Source organism: Branchiostoma belcheri, unplaced genomic scaffold (genome assembly GCF_001625305.1).
Source record: "Branchiostoma belcheri isolate BF01 breed outbred unplaced genomic scaffold, Haploidv18h27 scaffold1, whole genome shotgun sequence".
Taxonomy (NCBI): Eukaryota; Metazoa; Chordata; class Leptocardii; order Amphioxiformes; family Branchiostomatidae; genus Branchiostoma; species Branchiostoma belcheri.
This window is the reverse complement of record NW_017802379.1, coordinates 6,517,401-6,538,995: the sequence shown is the minus strand read 5'-3', so window position 1 is coordinate 6,538,995 and position 21,595 is coordinate 6,517,401. Positions and strand designations below refer to the sequence as shown.

Genomic DNA, 21,595 nt, shown 5'->3' with positions numbered 1-21,595 from the left:
CGATAACACTCTAGGCTCAGAGTTAGCCAGCGTGCATGTGGATCAGGGCCTACCTGAGGGGGGCTGTGGTATAATTTCCTTGGGGGCATGTTGGCCCAGGAGCCGAGGAACTGGCCTGTGTAGGACAGTCTATCGCCCATATGACACGTCAATTCATGAATACGAACGGCCTGCCGAACCTATCAAGCTCCACTGGTGCACTCTAACCACGCGACAGTTCATGGCACGTTTCCCATACATCATTCAATTTCAAACATTGTTCCCATTTAATTGTTTTATCACAACGACCGTTGGTGTCGAGGGAATCGTCGTTTGTGACAAAAGCGATTGCCATTTATTTTCTGTGGCGTAAAGTGGGAGTACCAGCCAGGATACAAAATAACGGCTAGTTGGTCATCATTGGGCTAAGCCATCGACACCAATAAGCACGTTTCCCTCTCGGTCTCTAGGACATCACTGAATGTTGTATTGTTGAAGCAAGGCAATCAGAGATGGCAGACTTCACCCCTTACTTCTACAGCTGTACATGTATTACTTTGAAGGCACAAAATCAAAATAAACAGCACTGAGGATGTGTATGACAACACTGTATTGTGTACATAGGGAAACACAGAAACATACAGAGAGACTGAGAGAGTGTGTGTGAGAGAGAGAGATGAGAGAGTGAGAGAGAGATTGAGAGTGTGTGAGAGAGAGAGATGAGAGAGAGAGAGAGAGACATTTACACAGACACACATACGGACAAAAAAACACAAAGACACACAGACAGATACGCAAAAAAGGCTACCGAAAGTCACTATTTTCACAACAGACTATCTACTGAATGACACATATACATAGTATATGCGCCTAATCATACGCCATATGTGTGTAATGGTGTAATCCGCTTACGTATAAATCTATATGGTGCACATGATGGCTGTGGATGACACAATTCTGCACCAAACGAGCAAATACAATGTTCAGGCTATCGCGTGTGCCAACCGATGAGTTCACATCCCAAAAAACACACATTTTAAATCAACAACAGCTAAATAATATCCCTAATGTTTGTCAGTATGTCGGAAATCAAACTACTGGCCCACTGCCAATTGTGACTTGAACTTCGAGGCTTTAACTGCAAATAGAAGCATAAGGTGATTAATTCTACCAAACGACTTTTCCCCACACGGCTGAAGTTAATGCAGCAAAAAGGTACGGAACCGATCAATAAATGCTTTTAACCCGGCTGATCGAGACAGACTTTACCGCCGAGCACAACAACACACAACGGCTGTCGTCGCGCTCTGAAAAACCTCAACACAAATATTATCGAACGCCCCCAAAAAAGGGGGCATCGTTTTTTCTGCTGACCTGTTAGTTTGGAAAACAAAATAATGACGACAGAGTCTCTAGACCTCCCCCTAACCGTGTTTGGACCGTTCCACGTAAGGAGGGACTCCGGGTTATGTGATGCCCTTTTGCCACCAAGGTCGGACCAGCCCTCCCCGTCCTGTTCCCTCCAGTCCGCGGGCACCCTTTCCCGCTACTCTGAGACAGACGACCCGCTCACACAACCAGCACGCCTCCATGGACTATCGGGGCTACAGGTAAACGTTCTCTGCAGTTCTTGAGCCAGAAAATGACGCGAAAAGTTTGTGTACCAGCGTAGAAGTCGTGGCTAGTAGACCCTGCCCTATCGGCGTTGTTTGAGTCCCGTAGGGTATCCATGCTGTTGGCTATTTTTGTACGGACGCTGGCAACAGCCGGACAGCGTGGGTTGGAAATATTTGTCCAGTGCAAACCGCGTTCTTACTTATTTAGATGTCTCGTCGTGATATTGAACTTACGTGCCAATGACAGTAACCCTGGCGCATCAAACTCAAGAGTTGAAGTCATGTGTAGAAGAACTAGCTTAGGTTTTGTGTTTTGTTTATCTTGCATCATAACTCACTTGAGTTAGAGACGAAAATAAAGTGATGACGCCTAGAAAGAGATACGGGATAAAATTTCGTCTGATATGAAAGCCGACGCTGTGAAGAGATCATGTCACGATATTTTCAACCTCTTTGTAGCTGATCAGTCTCAAAGCATAGAACTGATGTCCATTTCAATAAACTCGGGTTGTCTTGTTCAGTTCTGACACTATGATATATGGGCGCTCTATAGCTAGATACACTATTGAATTCATGCCTTCTTGCAAGTCTGATCCAAGGATTTAGATATCGGGTCTCTTTGTGTATATATAGCCTGACCGACTTCCACTAGATCCCGAGAACATCTGAGTGTGAACACGGTGAACGCAAGGCATTCAGGGATGCAAGGCATCAAACGTTATGTCGAATAATCGGACAGAAACATTGCTAGATATTAAAATCAGACGTTGCCCGGGAACTGGTATTTCCCTGTCGATATTAATACCGCGGAGAGAGTGTTTTGGCAGGCCGAAGGGTATCGTATATCCCAACTGTTGTTCCAACTGTTTCCTAGAATGTCTGGGAAGCTATGGCGAGTATCTTGATGACGTCGTCACAGCGTTCAGCAACCCTGTGCTAATCGGTCCGAGCTGATATTTGTTGACGGTAGAGATCTGAAGATCTGAGCGGCGTCTTCTCTGCCCGGCTGCCCGGCGTGAACTTTGCCGCCAGGTCAAGTAGCTCCCACCGCCCTAAAACCAATGGTACCGCAGGGTTCCAGCTCGTTTCGGTTTTAACCGACATGCTGTTGACTTTGTTTTTTATTTCTTCTGTTCTGACCTAGACCGGCTTGAGGAGAGAGCGGCCGAGAGAGAGAGGACTCGTCCCGAAGAAGGCCCGATACCCGGCGTGGCAACACTTCAGAAACGGAGACTGCGGCACGATGTTAGGCAGGAAGACCTTCACAGCCGACCAGTACCTCTACTCCAAGTCACCGCTGCTGCACCATGACTTCAAGCAGAAGAAGAAGAAGCACGTGCGGCAAAGATTCGTGGAGAAGAACGGTTACTGTAACGTATCTCACGGAAATATCCGAGAACCCACCAGGTATCTCGTCGACATCTTCACGACGGTGATAGACCTAAAATGGCGGTACAACCTCTTCATCTTCAGCTCGGTCTTCATCACGAGTTGGCTGTGTTTCGGCTTCATTTGGTGGGTCATCTGTTTCGCCCACGGAGACTTCGAGCCGCGAGAGGAAGGCTTCACCCCGTGCGTGAATGAAGTTTACGGGTTCACCTCGGCGTTCCTCTTCTCGGTGGAACACAGACGACGATCGGGTACGGTTCTCGGCACATCACGCCGGAGTGCCCGGAAGCCGTGTTCCTCCTGCTGCTACAGTGCATCTGCGGCCTGATCATCAACGCCTTCCTCTTAGGCTGCATCTTCGCGAAGGTTGCTCAGCCCAAGAAGCGAGCTCACACCCTGATGTTCAGCAACGTCTGCACCATATCGAAGAGAGACGGCGTCATGTGTTTGATGTTTAGGGTAGGGGACTTGAGAAAAAGCCACATAGTAGAGGCGCACGTCCGCGCGCAGTTAATCCGTTCATACACCACTCCCGAGGGTGAGTTTATCCCCGTGTTACAGGAGGATCTAGACGTAGGGTATGACGACGGTTTGGACAGACTTTTCCTCGTTACACCCGTTATAGTGTGCCACGAGATCGACGAGGACAGCCCGTTCTGGGACATGACACCTGAGGAAATTCTCGCCGGGGATTTCGAAGTCGTGGTGATCCTCGAGGGGACCGTCGAAGCTACCGGCATGACCACGCAGGCCCGCAGCTCCTACACCCCCGACGAGATCAAATGGGGACATCGCTTCGAGGCCATCACCACCATCGAGGATGGTAGATACCAAGTGGACTACTCCAAGTTCAACACCACTATTGAAATCCCGACTCCGAGATCGTGTACGCGGGAAATCATGGGCTTCTCCACGCCGACGTCCAAGCGGAGTTCCTCCCGCAGAAGTTCCTCCCTCAGCTCGGGGAAATCTATCGACGACGAGGACGAGGACAAGTCGTCGTCCGGGGTCGTGTTCGAGGATGAACTGAACGGTTCCGTGGGGAACGCCGTGGACAAGTTTGCCTACCCCATGTCGTCCGGCTTGTCTGAGGATGTGAGGACGGGCAGGGTAAGAGTCATACCCGAGAGTAAAGTCTGAGACTTCGTCAGAAAAGGTAGGGACTTTTCCAAGCTCTAAATTTAAAGTCTAAAACTCAAGTGTTAATCATATGCTTTGAAACGTAAATGTTGAAGATTTACTTAAAACACAGTAAGTGTAATTTGAGTTTTTAGTAAAAGTGTATACTTCTGCATGGTAGACATATGACTATTCTGGTATAAATTTGATCTAGCTTTAATTTGTTTGTGTTACATCATACACCGAAATATATATACAATGCTAATTATAGCCTTGTCCTTGTGGGACCATATTATTATTGCCAACAACACAAAAATCGTGAAGTATATAATGTACCTGTAATGTGTACCGTATATGCAAATCACCTCGGCCACTTGTGCCGCCATTGAATGTTGTTGATATAACGTTCAAATCGACATCATTATGGGCATAATCAATATAGATACTCAAGAAAGCAGTTACTGAAGCAACTGGATAAATTTTGAAAAGTGTCAGACGTTTCAAGTAGCATCCACTACTTTTCGTTAGTAACTTTAGCAGTGACAGTAGCATCCACTACTTTTCGTCAGTCACTGGCGAAAAGTAGAATATACTACATGTACTTGAATCATCTGACAGTTTTGAAAACCCATCCAGCTGCTTGAGTAACTGTTTTCTTAAGTACCTCATTACCTTGGTGTCTAACCTTCACCGATGCATCAATGTATTTAATGGTCATTTACTACTGAAACTTTGCGTGTTGTTGCTGGTTAAGAAATCAAATTCAAGAGTGGAAGACCTATCCAAATAAAATGGCTGGCGTAGCACGTATTGTCACGGCCTTGTTATACGTTGTACTGACACAAATCGCAATGAACTGGTTCGAAAAACAATGTAACAGCACGCTAAGTAACGTGCTCTAATGGACACCAAAATACAAAATCATTCATCCAAACAGACACGGGTGGCACGTACTAGTACGTATATTGCCACTGTCTACATGTGCTGTGTGCCTCTGTTGTAGATGGTCCCATGTTAACACAACTGATTGAAATTACCAGCCCACCGAGTAATAACGTAGGGTAATGGAGACTGAAACGTAATTCGTCAAATGGATCCTTTCGTCGATCTGTGTTTAGTGCTCAATACATGGTACAATGCAGTACTATTAACGTAGAAAATAGGAAACAATTACTATGTCCATGAACTAGTTTAAAGGCTTAAACATTTGATATTGATGCTTATTTTTTTAACCTTTTTTGCAGATTCTGTCATATGGTGAAGTTGGTGACCACAGAAATTCTTCAACTACTCAAGGATGGGATGGCTACCGTTCTTACCACAACTCATCTTTAAAAAAATCTGACTAAGTCTAAGGTGTAAATATCATGAACTAAGGTACACGAGTGTTGTGTCCCTCAAAATGCGTCACTTTTCATTCTACATGGAAAAACAGAGGTCACATTATGTCTATAGCGAAGATCTGACCATCGAACAATCATCCGAACTATGCAGAACTACTGCCACGTGTAGTGGATATACGTACATATTGATATATGCCACTGTTGCTGGTAATTCTAAAGTGTAAGACTACAATATGCTGCTCTTGCAGATCTTTTCGGCAACTGTATACGAATTCTCCGACCCACTTGTGTTTTCACATGTGCAGCCAATTGATATTCTTTTGTAAACATGTTCTAGAAGCTATTTGTTGCAGGCCTGATGTTTCAAAGTAGGCTTATTTGAAGCCTTATGTTCTCATGTAAGCTAATCTCCAAGCAGATATGTCTGGCAGCAAAGCGTTAGTGTTAGAACTGGCCATCTAGAGACAGTCCTCAGCCACAATGGACACTCCTCTGGCCAATGGATAATATCTTGCCACTGTATGATCTGCTTGGAGATTGATGTAAACGTCGATTTGCTTCGTGGTTCTGTTGCAACATTATCATGTTTTGTTGACTAGAGTAGAGATGATATGTGACCAACAGCTGTTCCAACAAGCGGCGGTCAGAACAATCCTGCCCGCTGGTCATTTATTCGGGACATTTCTGGTGCTATTTTAGTGTAGTAGAAATGACATACGATACTGCCGTGTCTTCCACATGCTGGAAACTCAGAGGTTTTGTAATAAATGCTTTTTTATGTTCATGATTGGGTCGGAGATAGTTATAAAATTTGCCGGTAAAATGTTGCTATTCGGTACTCGGATTAAAGTTATGTTGCTCATACTTCGACTCTGAGTCCTATTTTGCGTTCATACTTACTCCACACAGTCTATAGCTTCCAAATCTTCATTACATCAACGTATGAGTGTGTGTGCGTAATCAAGAGACAGTGGAATACTTTGCATTCTCAAAGTCGTTATTCCTTGATAGTTGCAATGCTTGTACATACGCCTCTATCAGGCTTTAATAGGAAGCGGCTGGAAAGACTAGAAACAGGCCAAATAGACAGATAACATGCCAGGCGAGTTGGTTCGCTACGTAGTACATTTCATATTATACTGAACTCTTTTGTGAGCCAACTTCCCTGTCAATTTTTACTCTTTCCAGTCGCTTCCGAAGCCTGGTAGAGGCTTATATACAAGTATCGCAACTATCAAGATACTAGAATAACAAGATTATTTATCCCATTTATTTAGCACTAAAAATAACACATCTAGTCATGCCGTACATACAGATACAATAAATGGAATATATCTAGTAGGCTGTTGAGTGTACAGAGAGGAATGGTCTAGTACTGAAAGACACAGATAGTCTACTAGTTCAATCAGTAGCAATATATGCATATAGGGCCATAGGGCAGGTTTATCGTTACCATCACAATACTCATAGCTGGCATATATCCAGACTGTCTTGTTCTATGGGACCGCTATTTCCCATCGTTTAAATGTCACTGCATGCCAACATGATCCTATACGCCTTGAAACATGCATAACAATCCTAAATTTGGAAACCAAACACTTGCACCGACGTATGATATGATATGATATCATATCATATGAGGATGCAGTAGTTTAAGCTATGCACTATAGCAATCAATAAAGATGTCTAAGATGATCAAATCACGATTATCATATCGCAATTGACATATTTCTGGGACACGGCGGTCTAAGTTTTATATTATTGCTTTTAAGATTTTATTTTTATTTTGATATGCGTAGGTCAACTCTAATCCTTGTTGTCACTTGATAGGTCACGTCTCTGTATTAATTTACGAACATAATATGGATTGATAATATGCATAAGCTTGAACTGACATAATATGAGTATCTAATGTTTAGTATGTCAGAAATATCACTAAAAGACTGAAGAGCATCCATAGACTGATGTAGATAGATTGTCTCTTCCGTTACGGTAGTAAGATGAATATAAAGATAAAGCTGATCACGGCGTAATATCATGCTACGAATATGTTACCATGTTTACTTTCAGAACCCGATCCGACTTGTATCTTGGTGCGGATTACGTGCTATTGTTACCGTATCGCCTGCATTACATCGTGCAGAAATTTAAACGTTGACACCCCATGGGATAGTTGAGATTCTACGAGTGGTCAGTGATCTGGTCTAACCCGGTCAGTGCGTAAACAAGGAAGCAAATTTGGCGAAGATGTAATTAACACAACTGTGCCAATGTTGGCGTGGACCTTGCCAACTATATGTTAAATGTTCAAGGCCAATGTTTGGTTAAACTGAAGTGACTGCATGTTGTGTTATGTCAGTAAAGTTTTATGTGCAATAGGAATAGGATTTCGTGCAGTATCTATCACAGAACGTTTACAGATAACTCAATTTATGCTAGCTGCCTGTTCCCTTTATGGTGGATTTCTTTCTGCCCGTAACTAGGTTTTTAACTGTGGTCATTCTGCTTTTATAATAAACTGAACTGAAAGTTTATTGCAAATACATGCCCGAGGGCTAATTGCAGTTACAAACAACAAAAGAAAGAAAATACAATGCTATGTGAGACTATATCTACATCCGTAACATTATACTATACTCTACAACATACATGGTACAAGCTATAGTTTTACTGGGTTTGACTTCTTCTTTTTAGGCAATGGAAGACGAATTTACCCACTTCTTCTATAATATGTGGGTTCTTTTCAGAACAAGCTTGGCCCTTTTGTGACATATATATTTAAAGACAGATCTTACAATAACATTAGCAGCTGATCTAACCGTAAGTTTATAAATGGAAGATATGCCAACTAAACTATTGTCAGCGCTGCAGACTGTTGTGTTGTCTCGTATTTTACGACGCAGCCCGTTACTTTTTATTACATTGCCCCTTTTTGCATTGGTTGAATATGTAGATGGCTGGACGGGTGATATATGGTTTGAACACACATAGTTCTTGGTGTCTCACGGAGGGAACCAAAGCATATTCGCCATGACATTGACGGCGCGGAATGCCAGTTTTCCAGATTTGAGATGTCAGCGTGTCATGGCGGCCACGTTCCTGCCATATCTGCGCTCGGGACGACCCTATCTCTGGGAGGATGTTGACGGCATTCCTCCCACGGCCGGGAGTCAGCGGGTGGCGCCTGGGCACACTGTTATCAGCACACAGGCGTCCTGTTTGGAGCTACCGAAAATAGGCCGAAATGTGTGATGGTGAACCTTTCCCTCTCCTTTTGGTTCTCCCCTGTCCAGCCGCACCGTATGAATGGACGATAGTTTTGGTCAAGGCTTGAGGCTCTGAGTGGCGTAACAGCCGGGAATACTGGCTAGAGAGAGAAGGTTAGTCTTGTATGGTTTGCTGTCAGGGAGTGGCGTTTTGTAAAGAAGATTTGCTACTAGAGAACCGCTCGTCGACATGTTGTCGGACAGAGGCTTGGTCAGCGATTTCCTGTACAGATCTCCCCTCGCGGCCCTCCGCCGTCTGCCGAAGGCACAGAAGAAGGAACGCCGGCGTTTCGTCGAGAAGGACGGGGGATGTAACGTTGTCAACAGCAACATCGGGGAGCCAGGGAGGTACCTCGACGACATCTTCACCACGGTGGTCGACCTTGGGTGGCGGGAAATCCTGCTGATCTTCACCTGCATGTTCGTGCTGAACTGGTTCGTGTTCGGCTTCCTGTACTGGATAACGGCCTTCGCGCACGGGGACGTAACGTTCGGGTCGACGGCCACCAATGATGGCGGGGACCTGTGCTTCACGTACGTTAACTCTTTCACCACGGCATTCCTCTTCTCGGTGGAGACTCAGGTGACCATCGGGTACGGTTCCCGGGCTGTGGGGGACTCCTGTCCCGCAGGTATGTTTGTGTTCATCCTACACAACGTGCTAGGGCTCATCACCTCGACCTGGCTACTCGGCATGGTGTTTGTCAAAATAGCACAGGGCGGTCGGAGGGCAGAGACCCTACTATTCAGCAAGAATGCTGTGGTCTGCCTCAGGAAGGAGAAGTTATGCTTGATGTTAAGAGTGGGAAATTTGCGCCACAGCCACATTTTTGAAGCCCGGGTCAGAGCGTTGCTGCTCAAGCCCAGACTGACCAAAGAAGGGGAGGAGGTCGTGGTGGACCAGACGGAGATAAACGTCGTTCATAGCGGCACAGACAGGCTGTTCGTGGTGGCACCTGTCACCATCTATCACGAGATAGACCAAAAAAGCCCGCTGTACGACCTCTCACCCGACGAACTGGCCAAGTCCGAGCTGGAGCTGGTGGTCATGTTTATCGGGATCGTGGAGAGCACGGCGCGGCTCACATACTTCATGAGCTCGTACACGACTGACGAGGTTCTGTGGGGACACCGCTTCATGGAGTGCGTGTCGGCCCAGCCGGGCAGCTACACGGTGGACTACACACACTTCCATGACACATTCCCCACCCCCACCCCGGCCTGCAGCGCACGGGAGTACGAGGAGAAACTGGACGAGCAGGGGCAGAGACGGGTGGTCAGGTTCGAGGACGAGATCGTCCGGTCAAGAAACGCACTGCCTCTGGCCGCTGCGGCAACCGGACATGCGTCATGACAGTGCAGAACTGCTGACCACCATTTTAACCGAATATTGGTGCTAGCGTAACCAGAAAGTTAATAACATGAGGAAATTGGAACCTTTTACTGAATGGCAACTGCCAATGTGTATTGCTGCAATAGATAAACTTTCACATTGACAAAATGGATTGAAAGTATGATAAAATGCTAAGAACCTTGAATGAGGTTATGTGCTACACCTGAACTCCGCAAGGGATAGATTTCAAATCAGACACTTGACGCTGTACTGTAGGCGTTACTCAATACATTAAGTGATGTATACGAATTGACAGTATATTAGTAGGACTCGGTTATAGAATTTCAACGAAACACAAGTTTCCTTTTTCCCCTTTGTGATTTGGGGAGAAAAAAGTGTGTGTGACATTACGCTTTGCGTCAAAGCTTCTTGAAGACCGATAAAACCCTACACGCTGCTATACAGTACTGAAATGCTTGTCATATCATAGCTGCTATGTTGTCCCACTTGGTGAATAAAAAGGAACATGAGAAGCAAATGGTTGGCGGTGATTGGTTCATGTCTTTAATTGAATCCAGGAACTGTTACAAGTGCATAGCAGTGATACTTACACCAGAGATTAGGTAGTAGAAGATATGGTTCAAATATTCCCCTCAGATATGAAAGTTGCGCATCTCTTAAGTTACATCCAGTATTCGTTACGAATATTTAGGTATAAAGTCGTACTTAATTAGCTACAAATTAGTACATATGCAAAGCACCATAATCAAAATAATGCGGAAAAAACAAGTTCTTAAATTGACGATTGCATCAAGTGTATGGATGGAAATATCCCGAGGTATGTTGCACGTTCCATATGGATAAGTCAACTTATTTGTGATATGTGGAAATGCGGTCTACTATATCAAACTGATAAAAAAGAATCGACTAGCTATATCATCTTAAAAATTTTAAAAATTAAATTCTAGAAATTTTTAGAAGTGTGCTCTCTTCAAACTGAAGTTAAGACTATACTATGCAGCCCTTACACTTAATAACATATGCAAGTTAAGGAAGTAATATAGGTTTTCAACTTTGTTGTAAGTCATTGTATTAAAACTACCCACGTCTTTAATTTCATCGTTTAAGTACGACAGCACCGTTGATTAATCATAGCCAGTCATTTAATGCACACATTTATATATTATATAAATGTTATATAAACATTTATATATTATATAATATATATAAATGTTATATTATATAAATGTTATTAAGTAATAGAGAAGACAATTGAAAGCTGCACCGTTGTGGATCTGTTCTTCAAAGACCGATAACGTTGGTCGTGATCTCGTAGTTCTCTGTTTAAGAAACACGGAGTGGTCCTGTTCCAGTCAGTTGCAGTGGCTTTAGCCGTTGATTATACTGTGAAGGAGAAAACCACAAGAACATGTATGATACAGGTTTATTCAAATTAAGGAGGGGCTAGCCTCTACTAGGCTTCGGGAAGCGGCAGCTGGAAAAAGAAAATAGAAAAGTAGAAAAACGAGTGGTACAGTTGCCCCCTCCGGAGCTGTACTCTCTCGCGGACCGACTCTCGGCCTGGCATTTGACCAATTTCTACTCTTTTTAGACACTTCCTAAATCCTGGTAGAGGCTAACAAGGAGTCCTTTTCATCTTGGGATCGCCACTGATTCACGTGATCAACTCCTCTCTGGCTTCTGTTCCAAACACTGGCCTATGACCTGGCCAATGACCTGATTTGTTGACGTCTGTCACAATGCTAACTGGTGTTGGGTTACATGATGTTGCATTTTAATAATAGGAGGGATTTAGACTCCTGTCTGACCATATATATGAATGTATTTTGGTAAGAATTAACAGAGCAGACCATGTGCGAAGGGAAACATTATGCATTTGCTTTGCAAATGTTACCTTTCTAGTTTTATACGTTTTATGTTTTCGCTTATCAAAGTTACACTCGGGCATCGACTATTCAGCGATATGGCATCGTCTGTTTCAAATTGCAACGACCGTTAACCGTTTGCGTTTACGAGACGGAAACATGCATTGCCGTAACACAAGCCGTACTTACGCGGTCCGAGCAGAGTTCTGTTTTCTCCTGTTCAACTTCATGTCGTCCGGTCGGAACACGCAGCGGAGGGACTTGATGTACCCCTTGTCCTGGACCCCTGAGGTCCAGCCATCATCGAACCACTGGACACGGATGTCCTTGGTCTGCTCACAGGCGTACTTCGCCTGGAGATGAGATACAAGAATGTGTACGGTCATGAAAAATGGAGGTATTGTGGTTGGTATGTCTGTGTGTGTGTGTGTCCGTGTGTGTGTCTGTGTTTCCGCATGACCTTGCAATGAATACGGTTGGGTTCAGTCTGTCCCAGAGTGAGAAAGTCATTAATCACGTCTGCATCTGACAGCGCTCGTTGTTTTTACATGTACATGTATTTTTTTCGTTACATGACCTCCTTGACAGCTTGTGTTCTTTCCCTTGCATGATATAAAGAAAGACTTGTGGACATCATTGTGAATGAGAAGAGGACAAAGTCACCATCACACAAGATCTAGATGTGAGGTGTAAAGGCTTAAATTAAGGGCGTTTAATTGAATTAATTTAATTCGTTTTGCCTCGTCAAACAGCTAATAAGCGTTGACATGTAAAGACAACACGCCACGTGTGTACGCACCAGAACCATCTGGAAGACCAGGCCGTCTTCTTCAAACAGCGTCTGACAGAAACTCTTGACGTCGGACTTTTCCTTTCGGAAGTTCTTCTGAGTGGGCTTTCCCACGCGTCCGGTCCATCGGCTGCTACACGTCACGCCATTGGCCATGCGCTGTCCATTAACCCTGAGTTGACGAATAAGAACCTTCAACACATATACAGGTTTGACTGTACTTACGCCTTGTTTTTTGTTTTCCTTTCTTTCTTTTTTGTGTGTGTTTGTCTGTCAAGGTTGAATTAAACCATGCCAAATGATATTAAAAGACAAAATATAATTTTTTTGCAATTTGAGTTGCGAAAACCATAAATCAAAATAGGTTGTGCTAATTACATCCTTTTTGACACAACCAATGACACAAACCCATAGAAGCAAGCATTTACAAAAGCTCGAAATATTTCATGGAGGTATGAGATCTCCTAATTCTTGTTTAGCATGTATGTGGAAGACTTACTCGACGTCCATACACTCGTACACCTGTAGGTTAGCGGCCTTGTACTTCCGGGTACTTCCGCACCTGATCTCCTTCCCGTCTAGGTGCTGCAGGCTCTTAAACCCGGCTATTGGATGACAGAAAGATACACAGACAGATATATCAGAAATGATCAGGCAAGGGAGGATGGAGCTAACCTGGTATCCAGTCTATCGTGGTTAGGGCAGGCTGTCTTCGGGGCTCTAATAGCTTTCCCCCGCCCAGTACAACAGACCGCCCGGTAGGTAGGAACTTTGCTAATAGAGTTTGGCGCGCCGCGAGTTGATTTGCCCCACCACGAATATTGGGCCTAATCAAACTCCCGCCGTGAAAAACCTACCGGGGGAACCTAGCTCAGGCGGGCGGGGAAGAGCTTCAGCAGCCCCGAAGAAAACCCGCCCCGACCACGATAGACTGGATACCAGGTTATGATGCAGCTCACTGGGCACTGTGTGATACACCCTAGGCTATAGGCTGGTGGAAAGCGAGCCATTTTGATACACGCACTCCTTGTCACTCCTGCCTGATGTCCTCCATGATGATGATGAACCTGTACTGACATTTTGAAAGGCATTTTGGGCCACAGTTGGAATGGAAGGATTGCTGAGAATTCCCTATTCACTAGCTGAATCGTAGAAGCTTGCTATTCTTCGAGGAGCGTTGCAATTTGTATTCCCTGATATTATATTCGATTAGGTGATACAGGTGAACATGGAGGCACACTTACATGGCTGCTCACACTTCTCTCCCATCCATCCCGGCAGGCACCGGCACGTGCCATCATGGCCGCACTCCCCGTTGATACATGTCAGCGCTGTGCACCTTTGTGCCCTCTCCTCCTGACAGAACGACCCTGTCCAATCTGGAAAAGAAAGAAAGAAATGTTTGAGTTCAGTTCAAATCAACAGTGAAACTTGACTTCAGTTATCTTGTTTACGGTGTAGTACATGAAGGTACAAATGATGATCAGCATCTATGTAGTCATTAACCTCCAAGCAGCTTCATTCGGGTATAGGGGACGATCAAATTGGCCACCCGAGTTACCAATTTGCCGTGTTGGATATTGTCTGGCCAATTTGATACTGTTGCTAATTTTATACTGTATTGCTGCAGCCAAAAGATTTGCTTGGAGATTTATAATATGTAGTAACAGTCATCGTCCTTGGAAACGATTTTGTTACTCCGCCATCATGGCCGTCTTTTTGTGCTCTTTGTTTTGCTCTAAATGGTCGTGATTAGTACTACTTTGTCGTTTTAGTAATCGCCAGTGCAGATTAGAGAGAGAAGAGTATTGACCTGCTGTGCATGCGCAGTTTCCGTCAGCTCCGCAGGTGCCGCCATGTTGGCAGCGGCAGCGGTCACAGTTCGCGCCTGCCCAGATCGCCGTGCAGACACACCGGCCTGCCGCGTCACACGTCCCGCCGTTCTCACACGAGCATGCGCGGTTCTCGCACCTAGTTCCAGTGAAACCTGAAGCCAAAGGAAGACGGGTATTCAATGGTGCATTTAAAATATACGATTACAATTTCACGCCTCCGCCCCTAAGGCGTCGCCAAAAAGGCAATTACTTGACTGCAAGTTTTACTTCACTGTTATATAGAATGTAGGTGTTGCCTCCGCCCTTAAAGCGTTGCATAAAAGGCAATAACTTGACTTCAAGTGTTACTTTACTGTTGTATAGAAACACCTAAATTCTATGCAACAGTGAAGTAAAACTTGCAGTCAAGATATTGCCTTTTTGGCGACGCCTTAAGGACGGAGGCATTTATTATCCATTGAAACATGTAAAAAAGAGGTTTCAAATTCACCTGGGAGACACCGACAATGTCCGTCCGGTCCGCATTCTCCGCCGTTGACACAGTCGCAGGTACTTTTGACTTCACACTTGTCCCCGCTGTAGCCTGGTCTACAGCGACAGCGACCGTCCGCCCCGTCACTCGCCGCCGTTGTAGCCAGAAACATGACGGTGTTACAGGCGTCTCACACTGCGGCCCTGTGTATTGTGGTGGACAGCGACACCTTCCGTCGGGGCCACATTCTCCACCGTTGTAGCAGACGCATGTTGGAGGTACGATAATCTCGCACTGATCTCCTCCAAAGCCGGGTCTACACCTACAGCGACCGTCCGATCCGCACTCGCCGCCGTTGTAGCAGACACATGACGGTGTTACAGGCGTCTCACACTTCGGCCCTGTGAACTGCGGTGTACAGCGACACCTTCCGTCGGGGCCTACATTCTCCACCGTTGTAGCAGACACATGGCTGAGTAACAGGCGTCTCACACTGCGGTCCTGTGAACTGCGGTGTACAGCGACACCTTCCGTCCGGACCACATTCTCCACCGTTGTAGCAGACGCATGTTGGAGGTACGATAATCTCACACTGATCTCCTCCAAAGCCGGGTCTACACCTACAGCGACCATCTGGTCCACACTCGCCGCCGTTGTAACAGACACATGGCTGTGTTACAGGCGTCTCACACTGGGGCCCTGTGAACTGCGGTGGGCAGCGACAGACGTTGTCTGGTCCACATTCGCCTCCGTTGTAGCAGACGCATGTTGGAGGTACGATGATCTCGCACTGATCTCCTCCAAAGCCTGGTCTACACCTACAGCGGCCGTCTGGTCCACACTCACCGCCGTTGTAGCAGACGCATGGCTGTGTTACAGGTGTCTCACACTTTGGCCCTGTGAACTGCGGTGTACAGCGACACCTTCCGTCAGGTCCACACTCGCCGCCGTTGTAGCAGACACATGGCTGTGTTACAGGCGTCTCACACTGCGGTCCTGTGTATTGTGGTGGGCAGCGGCAGACGTTGTCTGGTCCGCATTCTCCACCGTTGTAGCAGACGCATGTTGGAGGTACGATAATCTCGCATTGTGAACCTCCGAATCCAGGTCTACACCTACAGCGACCGTCCGGTCCACATTCACCGCCGTTGTAACACACGCATGTTGGAGGTACGATAATCTCGCATTGTGAGCCTGTGAATCCAGGTCTACAGCGACATCTTCCGTCGGGGCCACATTCGCCTCCGTTGTAGCAGACACACTGTGTAGTTGTGGACGTTTCACATCGAGGGCCTGTGAAGCCTGGCCTACAACGACACCTTCCGTCGGGTCCACACTCCCCGCCGTTGTAGCAGACACAGACTTTGGGCGCGACAGTCTCGCACTGCGGGCCTGTGTACCCTGGTGGACACCGACACCTTCCGTCAGGGCCACACTCGCCGCCGTTGTAGCAGACACATGGTGGAGTGACGGCAGTCTCACATTGAGCTCCCGCAAATCCAGGTCTACAGCGACACCTACCGTCCGGTCCGCATTCGCCGCCGTTGTAACAGACACATGGCTGGGAGATAAGCGTCTCGCACTGCGTTCCTACGTAGCCTGGTCTACAGCGGCACCTACCGTCAGGACCGCATTCCCCGCCGTTGTAGCACACGCACTGTACAACGACTACCTGACACTGCTCGCCGGTGTATCCAGGTCTACAGCGACACCTGCCGTCTGGGCCACACTCTCCTCCGTTGTAACACACGCAGCCTGTTATTGGGGTTTCGCAAAACTGTCCGGTGTAATCAGGCCTGCACCGACAGACACCATCAGAACCAAGTTCTCCGTGAATGCACTGCGGAACAATCGGAGTATCGCAGAGAGTACCCGTGTACCCAGGCGTACACCGACAGACGCCGTCTGCGCCGCATTCCCCGTGGACGCACGCACAGAGTCTGGTGTTACACCTCGGGCCTCCCCAGCCTCCCTGGCACCTGCAGGTCCCGTCAGAACCGCACTCCCCATTGACGCAGTCACAGCCTTCGCGTGTTTCACAATTGACTCCTGAAAATCCCTCCGCGCATGTACATATGCCCGTGACGTGGTTGCATACGCCGCCATTTTGACAGGTGCACTCGCGGTCGCAGTTCTGCCCGAAGAATCCTGCCGGACACTTCGACTCGCACTTCTGTCCCGTCCACCCGGGTAGACACTGGCACCTGTCGTTCACGCACTGTCCGCCGTTCTCACAAGAACACGGCGCCCGTTCGCAGTAGTCGCCCTCGTACCCTGCCAGACACGTGCAGGCCCCGGTGATGTGGTCACACGCGCCGCCATTCTGACACACGCACTCCTTGTCACACCTGTCGCCGTAGAAGCCGATCGGGCACGGCTCGCTGCAGGAGGACCCCACCCAGCCCGCCGTGCACATGCACACGCCGTTGTACCTGTCACAGATGGCGCCGTTGTAGCAGACGCACTGGTTGATACAGTTCGGTCCGTAGAAGTTCTGTCGGCAGGGGTCGTCGCAGCGGGCTCCCGTCCACCCGTCCGTACACACGCAGCCGGTTTCTCTGTTGCAGACCGCGCCGTTCTGACAGTCGCAGGTGAAGCGGCAGTCGTCGCCCCAGGTGTCCGCCGGGCACTCCTGCCCACAGTCGGTGCCCGTGAAGCCCGGAACGCAGGCACACACGCCCGTGATGTGGGAGCACGTCCCGCCATTCAAACATGGTCCACATACCTGCAGACAGTCCACTCCGAACGTACCTGAAACAGCAGACATTCAACACAGTCTCAGTCAGCAGTATATCAAACAATGCAACACTCTAAATATGTAGACCTTCCAGTTTGCAAAGGATGCACTGTCAGATGAAAACATGATAGTTTTGATAATTCGTTATACTGAAATGTAATTTTCTTTTAGATGAGTAGTAGTCCATAAGCTCTCATTAAATCGACGTTTGGGGTTATGGAAAGATTATTGATTATTGTGAAATATCAATGGAGGATCGTAAATATTGAAATACCTGCGGTACACTGGGTCTCACAGTTGGTGCCCTCATACCCGGCTGGACAGGTGCAGGTTCCGTCCACGGGGTTACACTGTCCGCCGTTCTGACACAGACACGTCTCCTTGCAGCTCTCTCCCCAGGTCCCGACACACGGCTGGTCACAGTTCGGCCCGCCCAGCCCGGCCGGGCACAGGCACTCCCCCGTCACGCTGTCACACACCGCCGTCGGGTGACAGACGGGACACTCCCTGTCGCAGTTCTTGCCGAAGAAGCCGGTGGGGCACGGGGTCTCGCAGTTTGTGCCGGTGAAGCCGGGGGGACAGTCGCACGCCCCGGTCTCCGGGTTACACACGCCGTTGTTCGTGCAGGTACATCGCGACCGGCAGTTGGCACCGAAGAAATTGTCCGGGCAGCGCATGTTACAACTACGATAAGAGAATTCGAAATAAGTTTGTTATACGGGCCTAATGAAGGCATCAAATGCAGCTTCAGGGCGGCAAAAATGGATTTTCAATTTTCTAGTCAATCTTTTAACGTAGTAAAAAGTTGAATCAATCCTATCCCATAACAAACTGATATCTGTAAGGCAAAACTGCGATGTCGCTGACGGAAAACGGTTGCTTGTTTTGTATCGCAAGTTAGTTCTAGCTATCTATGGGTGGTACCAAAAAATAAAGAGACTCCTCTCGTGGCTTATTTTGGTCTATATCAAACGCTTCAAGTACTAGTATGAAATAATGATGCAAATGTGCTAAGAAATTCCTACAAATGTTGATATCAGACAGATTATCTCATCCAGAATATTCTTTTGCCGCCCTGAAATTGCATCGGATGCCTTTAAGGGCTGATCGCTAGCGACTAAGGGCAGGGACGTACGTAAATATGAAGATTTTTTTTTAATAAGAAGTGAGTTGTGGTACATACTCCATCCCGATCCACCCGGCGTCACAGGCGGTACAGGCCCCGATGATGACGTCACAGCTCGCCGCGTTCACGCATGCGCACTTCTGCTCGCACGCCGGGCCGTAGAACCCCGCCACGCATGTGCAGACGTCTCCCGCCCCGCACACTCCGCCGTTAGCACAGGCCGGCACACAGGCTGGGAAAGGAAATCAACAGCCTCCAATTTAATTCCGGACTAATCTGTATCTGTACCTGTATAGCCGGTATAACCGCCTTTCGGCGTAACACACCAGCTGCACAGGCACGCGGCGCGGCGGTAGCTGGCTATATATTACACCGATCGACTTGTTACACCTAACCCTTGAACTTCTAACTCTAGACATTGTTTAAAGCTATCTAATGACAATGCCCCTACTGTACTTGGTGACAGTGAGTTCCGCTCTGCGATAGTTCTAGGAAAGAATGAATTCTTGAACACCTCAATGCCCTCAATCCTTGGTTGATAACTCTGGTACTTGAAGGCATGGCTATTTCTTGTTCTCTTTTGGGCTGGTATTAGGTACTTAGTACTTGGGACGTGCACCAGTTTATTAGTCACAAAGTCCCATATCTCAGCTGCCTTATATCTAGATGGGTTAATATCGTAAACTATAGGTAAAAATGATGTAAGGAATGCATATATGTAGCAGCCATCGAGGACCCCTTGGGGATTAACCCAATTCTGCAGAATATAGAACTGGAGCCAGAATTCTGTGCAGAATTCTGCAGAATTGGGTTAATCCCCAAGGGGTCCTCGATGGCTGCTACATATATGCATTCCTTACATTATTTTTACCTATAGTTTACCATATTAAACCATCTAGATATAAGGTTGCTGAGACATGGGCATAAGTCCGAAATTAAACTGGAAGTCCGGAATTAAACTGGAGGCTGTTAATCATCTTTGACTGAATACTGAATACATTAAAACCCTTACATGCGCCTTCTATATCCTCTTTCACAATCAGCCTACGATTTTTGGTTGTAAAAGTTTCAACGGGGCTACTGCAACACTGACCCGTTCTAGTTGGAAAAAGGCGTTAACTTGACACATATACAATACATATTTCCCACAGTAAAATTCCTCACAGATGATTCCTTGATACGTTTTCCTGAATAAACGTCTGAAAACAATTTCCTCAGTCGTGAAGAACATATTCTCGATACTAGATTACTATGAGCTCAACGTACGGGTGCACAGAACGTACACGGGTACTGTATACATGTATGTGCGTTAGAATCACAGAGGGGGCGTAGTTACATGTACCACGCACTAATTATAAAACTCATGCTGTACGAAAAGTGTAAGTCAATGTAGATTACATCAACACCTTTCTTCTCTCTCCACAAAAACACAAAATCTGCAGGCTAAGACCCGTGATCTAAAAAGCAACCTTTGTCGACTAGCTGCCAACCCAAGTACTAGTAACATGACAAAAAAAAAGAAATAGAAAAATTAAACTGTTTCTTACTTTGTCCATCTACGCCAGTCGTCCATAGTCTAAGAACAATCCAGAGGCAAGGAAAAATGTAGAAATTCCTCTCCCTCATTTCTTCATGAACGATCTTACAACTCTTCCTCCAAGAAACCGTACCAACCGTCCTCCTTCCTGGTGCGACCTAAACTGTGAGAACTAAAAGGCGGTGTCCGGAAAACTCTCCCTATTTGAGTCTCCCGGCCGGCATGTTTAGTCGTTCACAGTGCCGTGAGGAGGGAATATTTCTACTTCTCATAGATTGTCATGGCGTCGGCCTTCGTATAGGCATGTGCAGTATGTAAACAATAGAACCGTTACGATACAACTTTGAGAAAGCTTAAGTACTGTCCATAGCAAGGTCGAACTTTTGCCGACTAACGTAAGTCGTAAGATAAAGGAGGTATATAATGTTTCTGACAAATTTAAATTTTCTCTCGTCATTTTCATTTCGTGATATCTAACATCGTAAAATTGTTGTTGCATATTCTTGTGTAATATACACTCTTTTCCGTTCAGAAATTGTACTTTTGAGCGCTCACATCATCAAACTATTACGATTTTGTACTCTTATGCAAAAAGGTTAACGAGCGGAACAACTGGGATATTTGTGCAATCTTTTAGATGAAGATATACATTTTGTCACAGCATGATAAAACACTGTACGTAATAGCGATATCAATTCTTCTGCTGACAGTTCCAATGACACATATAGGAACTTTCTTGCTGTCTCCTATGCCTTCCTAGACGACAGGAGTTTGGTTAGTGTTGGGCTAATTGAACGCCCGGGCAGCCCTGTTGAACTGGGCGGCTGGGATCGTCTACGGGCCCGAAGACAGTCCGCCCAAACCACGGTAGTCTTGGGTAATGTCTTCCCCTTCTGACGTTTTATGATAAGAAGCTAACCTTACCGGAAGATAAGACTTCCGGCGCAGGACGACAGTGTGTCCCACAGGCGGGGTCTTCTGTCGTCATCGGCAGGTTGTTGTGACACGTCAGCGGAGACAGGGAGACCGGGAGGTCCCGGAACGAAGGTCAAGTTCGAAAACCTACATCCATCATACACAAGTACCCGGGGTATGTTTCCCCATTTCATACATCTTAGCAACACAGATAAGTTCATATTTCTAATGGCTTTAGACAAACCTTCGATC

The 21,595-nt window shown here is 46.6% G+C and overlaps 3 protein-coding genes across 3 annotated transcripts; 2 read left to right on the top strand and 1 right to left on the bottom strand.

Annotated features, from left to right (window-relative positions):
* The first annotated feature begins 1,045 nt into the window (after window positions 1-1,045).
* Window positions 1,046-5,435, top strand: LOC109467507 (G protein-activated inward rectifier potassium channel 3-like). The gene is given in 4 exon segments (XM_019765523.1): window positions 1,046-1,589; window positions 2,740-3,214; window positions 3,217-4,140; window positions 5,348-5,435. Coding segments are annotated over 3 exon segments (1,596 nt in total). The 5' UTR covers window positions 1,046-1,376; the 3' UTR covers window positions 4,125-4,140; window positions 5,348-5,435.
* A 3,128-nt stretch (window positions 5,436-8,563) lies between these two features.
* On the top strand, window positions 8,564-10,574 carry LOC109467721 (inward rectifier potassium channel 2-like). Its single transcript, XM_019765772.1, has one exon. The coding sequence runs from the start codon at window positions 8,903-8,905 to the stop codon at window positions 10,064-10,066; it is 1,164 nt and encodes a 387-aa protein (XP_019621331.1). The 5' UTR covers window positions 8,564-8,902; the 3' UTR covers window positions 10,067-10,574.
* A 19-nt stretch (window positions 10,575-10,593) lies between these two features.
* Window positions 10,594-18,443, bottom strand: LOC109467710 (neurogenic locus notch homolog protein 3-like). The gene is given in 10 exon segments (XM_019765760.1): window positions 10,594-11,449; window positions 12,121-12,284; window positions 12,731-12,893; window positions 13,221-13,326; window positions 13,966-14,100; window positions 14,535-14,708; window positions 15,047-15,194; window positions 15,197-15,469; window positions 15,471-17,779; window positions 18,040-18,443. Coding segments are annotated over 10 exon segments (3,891 nt in total). The 5' UTR covers window position 18,443; the 3' UTR covers window positions 10,594-11,433.
* Window positions 18,444-21,595: the final 3,152 nt, after the last annotated feature.

Bases quoted from the DNA above. Each gene is read 5' to 3' on its own strand.
- LOC109467721 (XM_019765772.1), top strand. From the start codon at position 8,903: ATGTTGTCGGACAGAGGCTTGGTCAGCGATTTCCTGTACAGATCTCCC.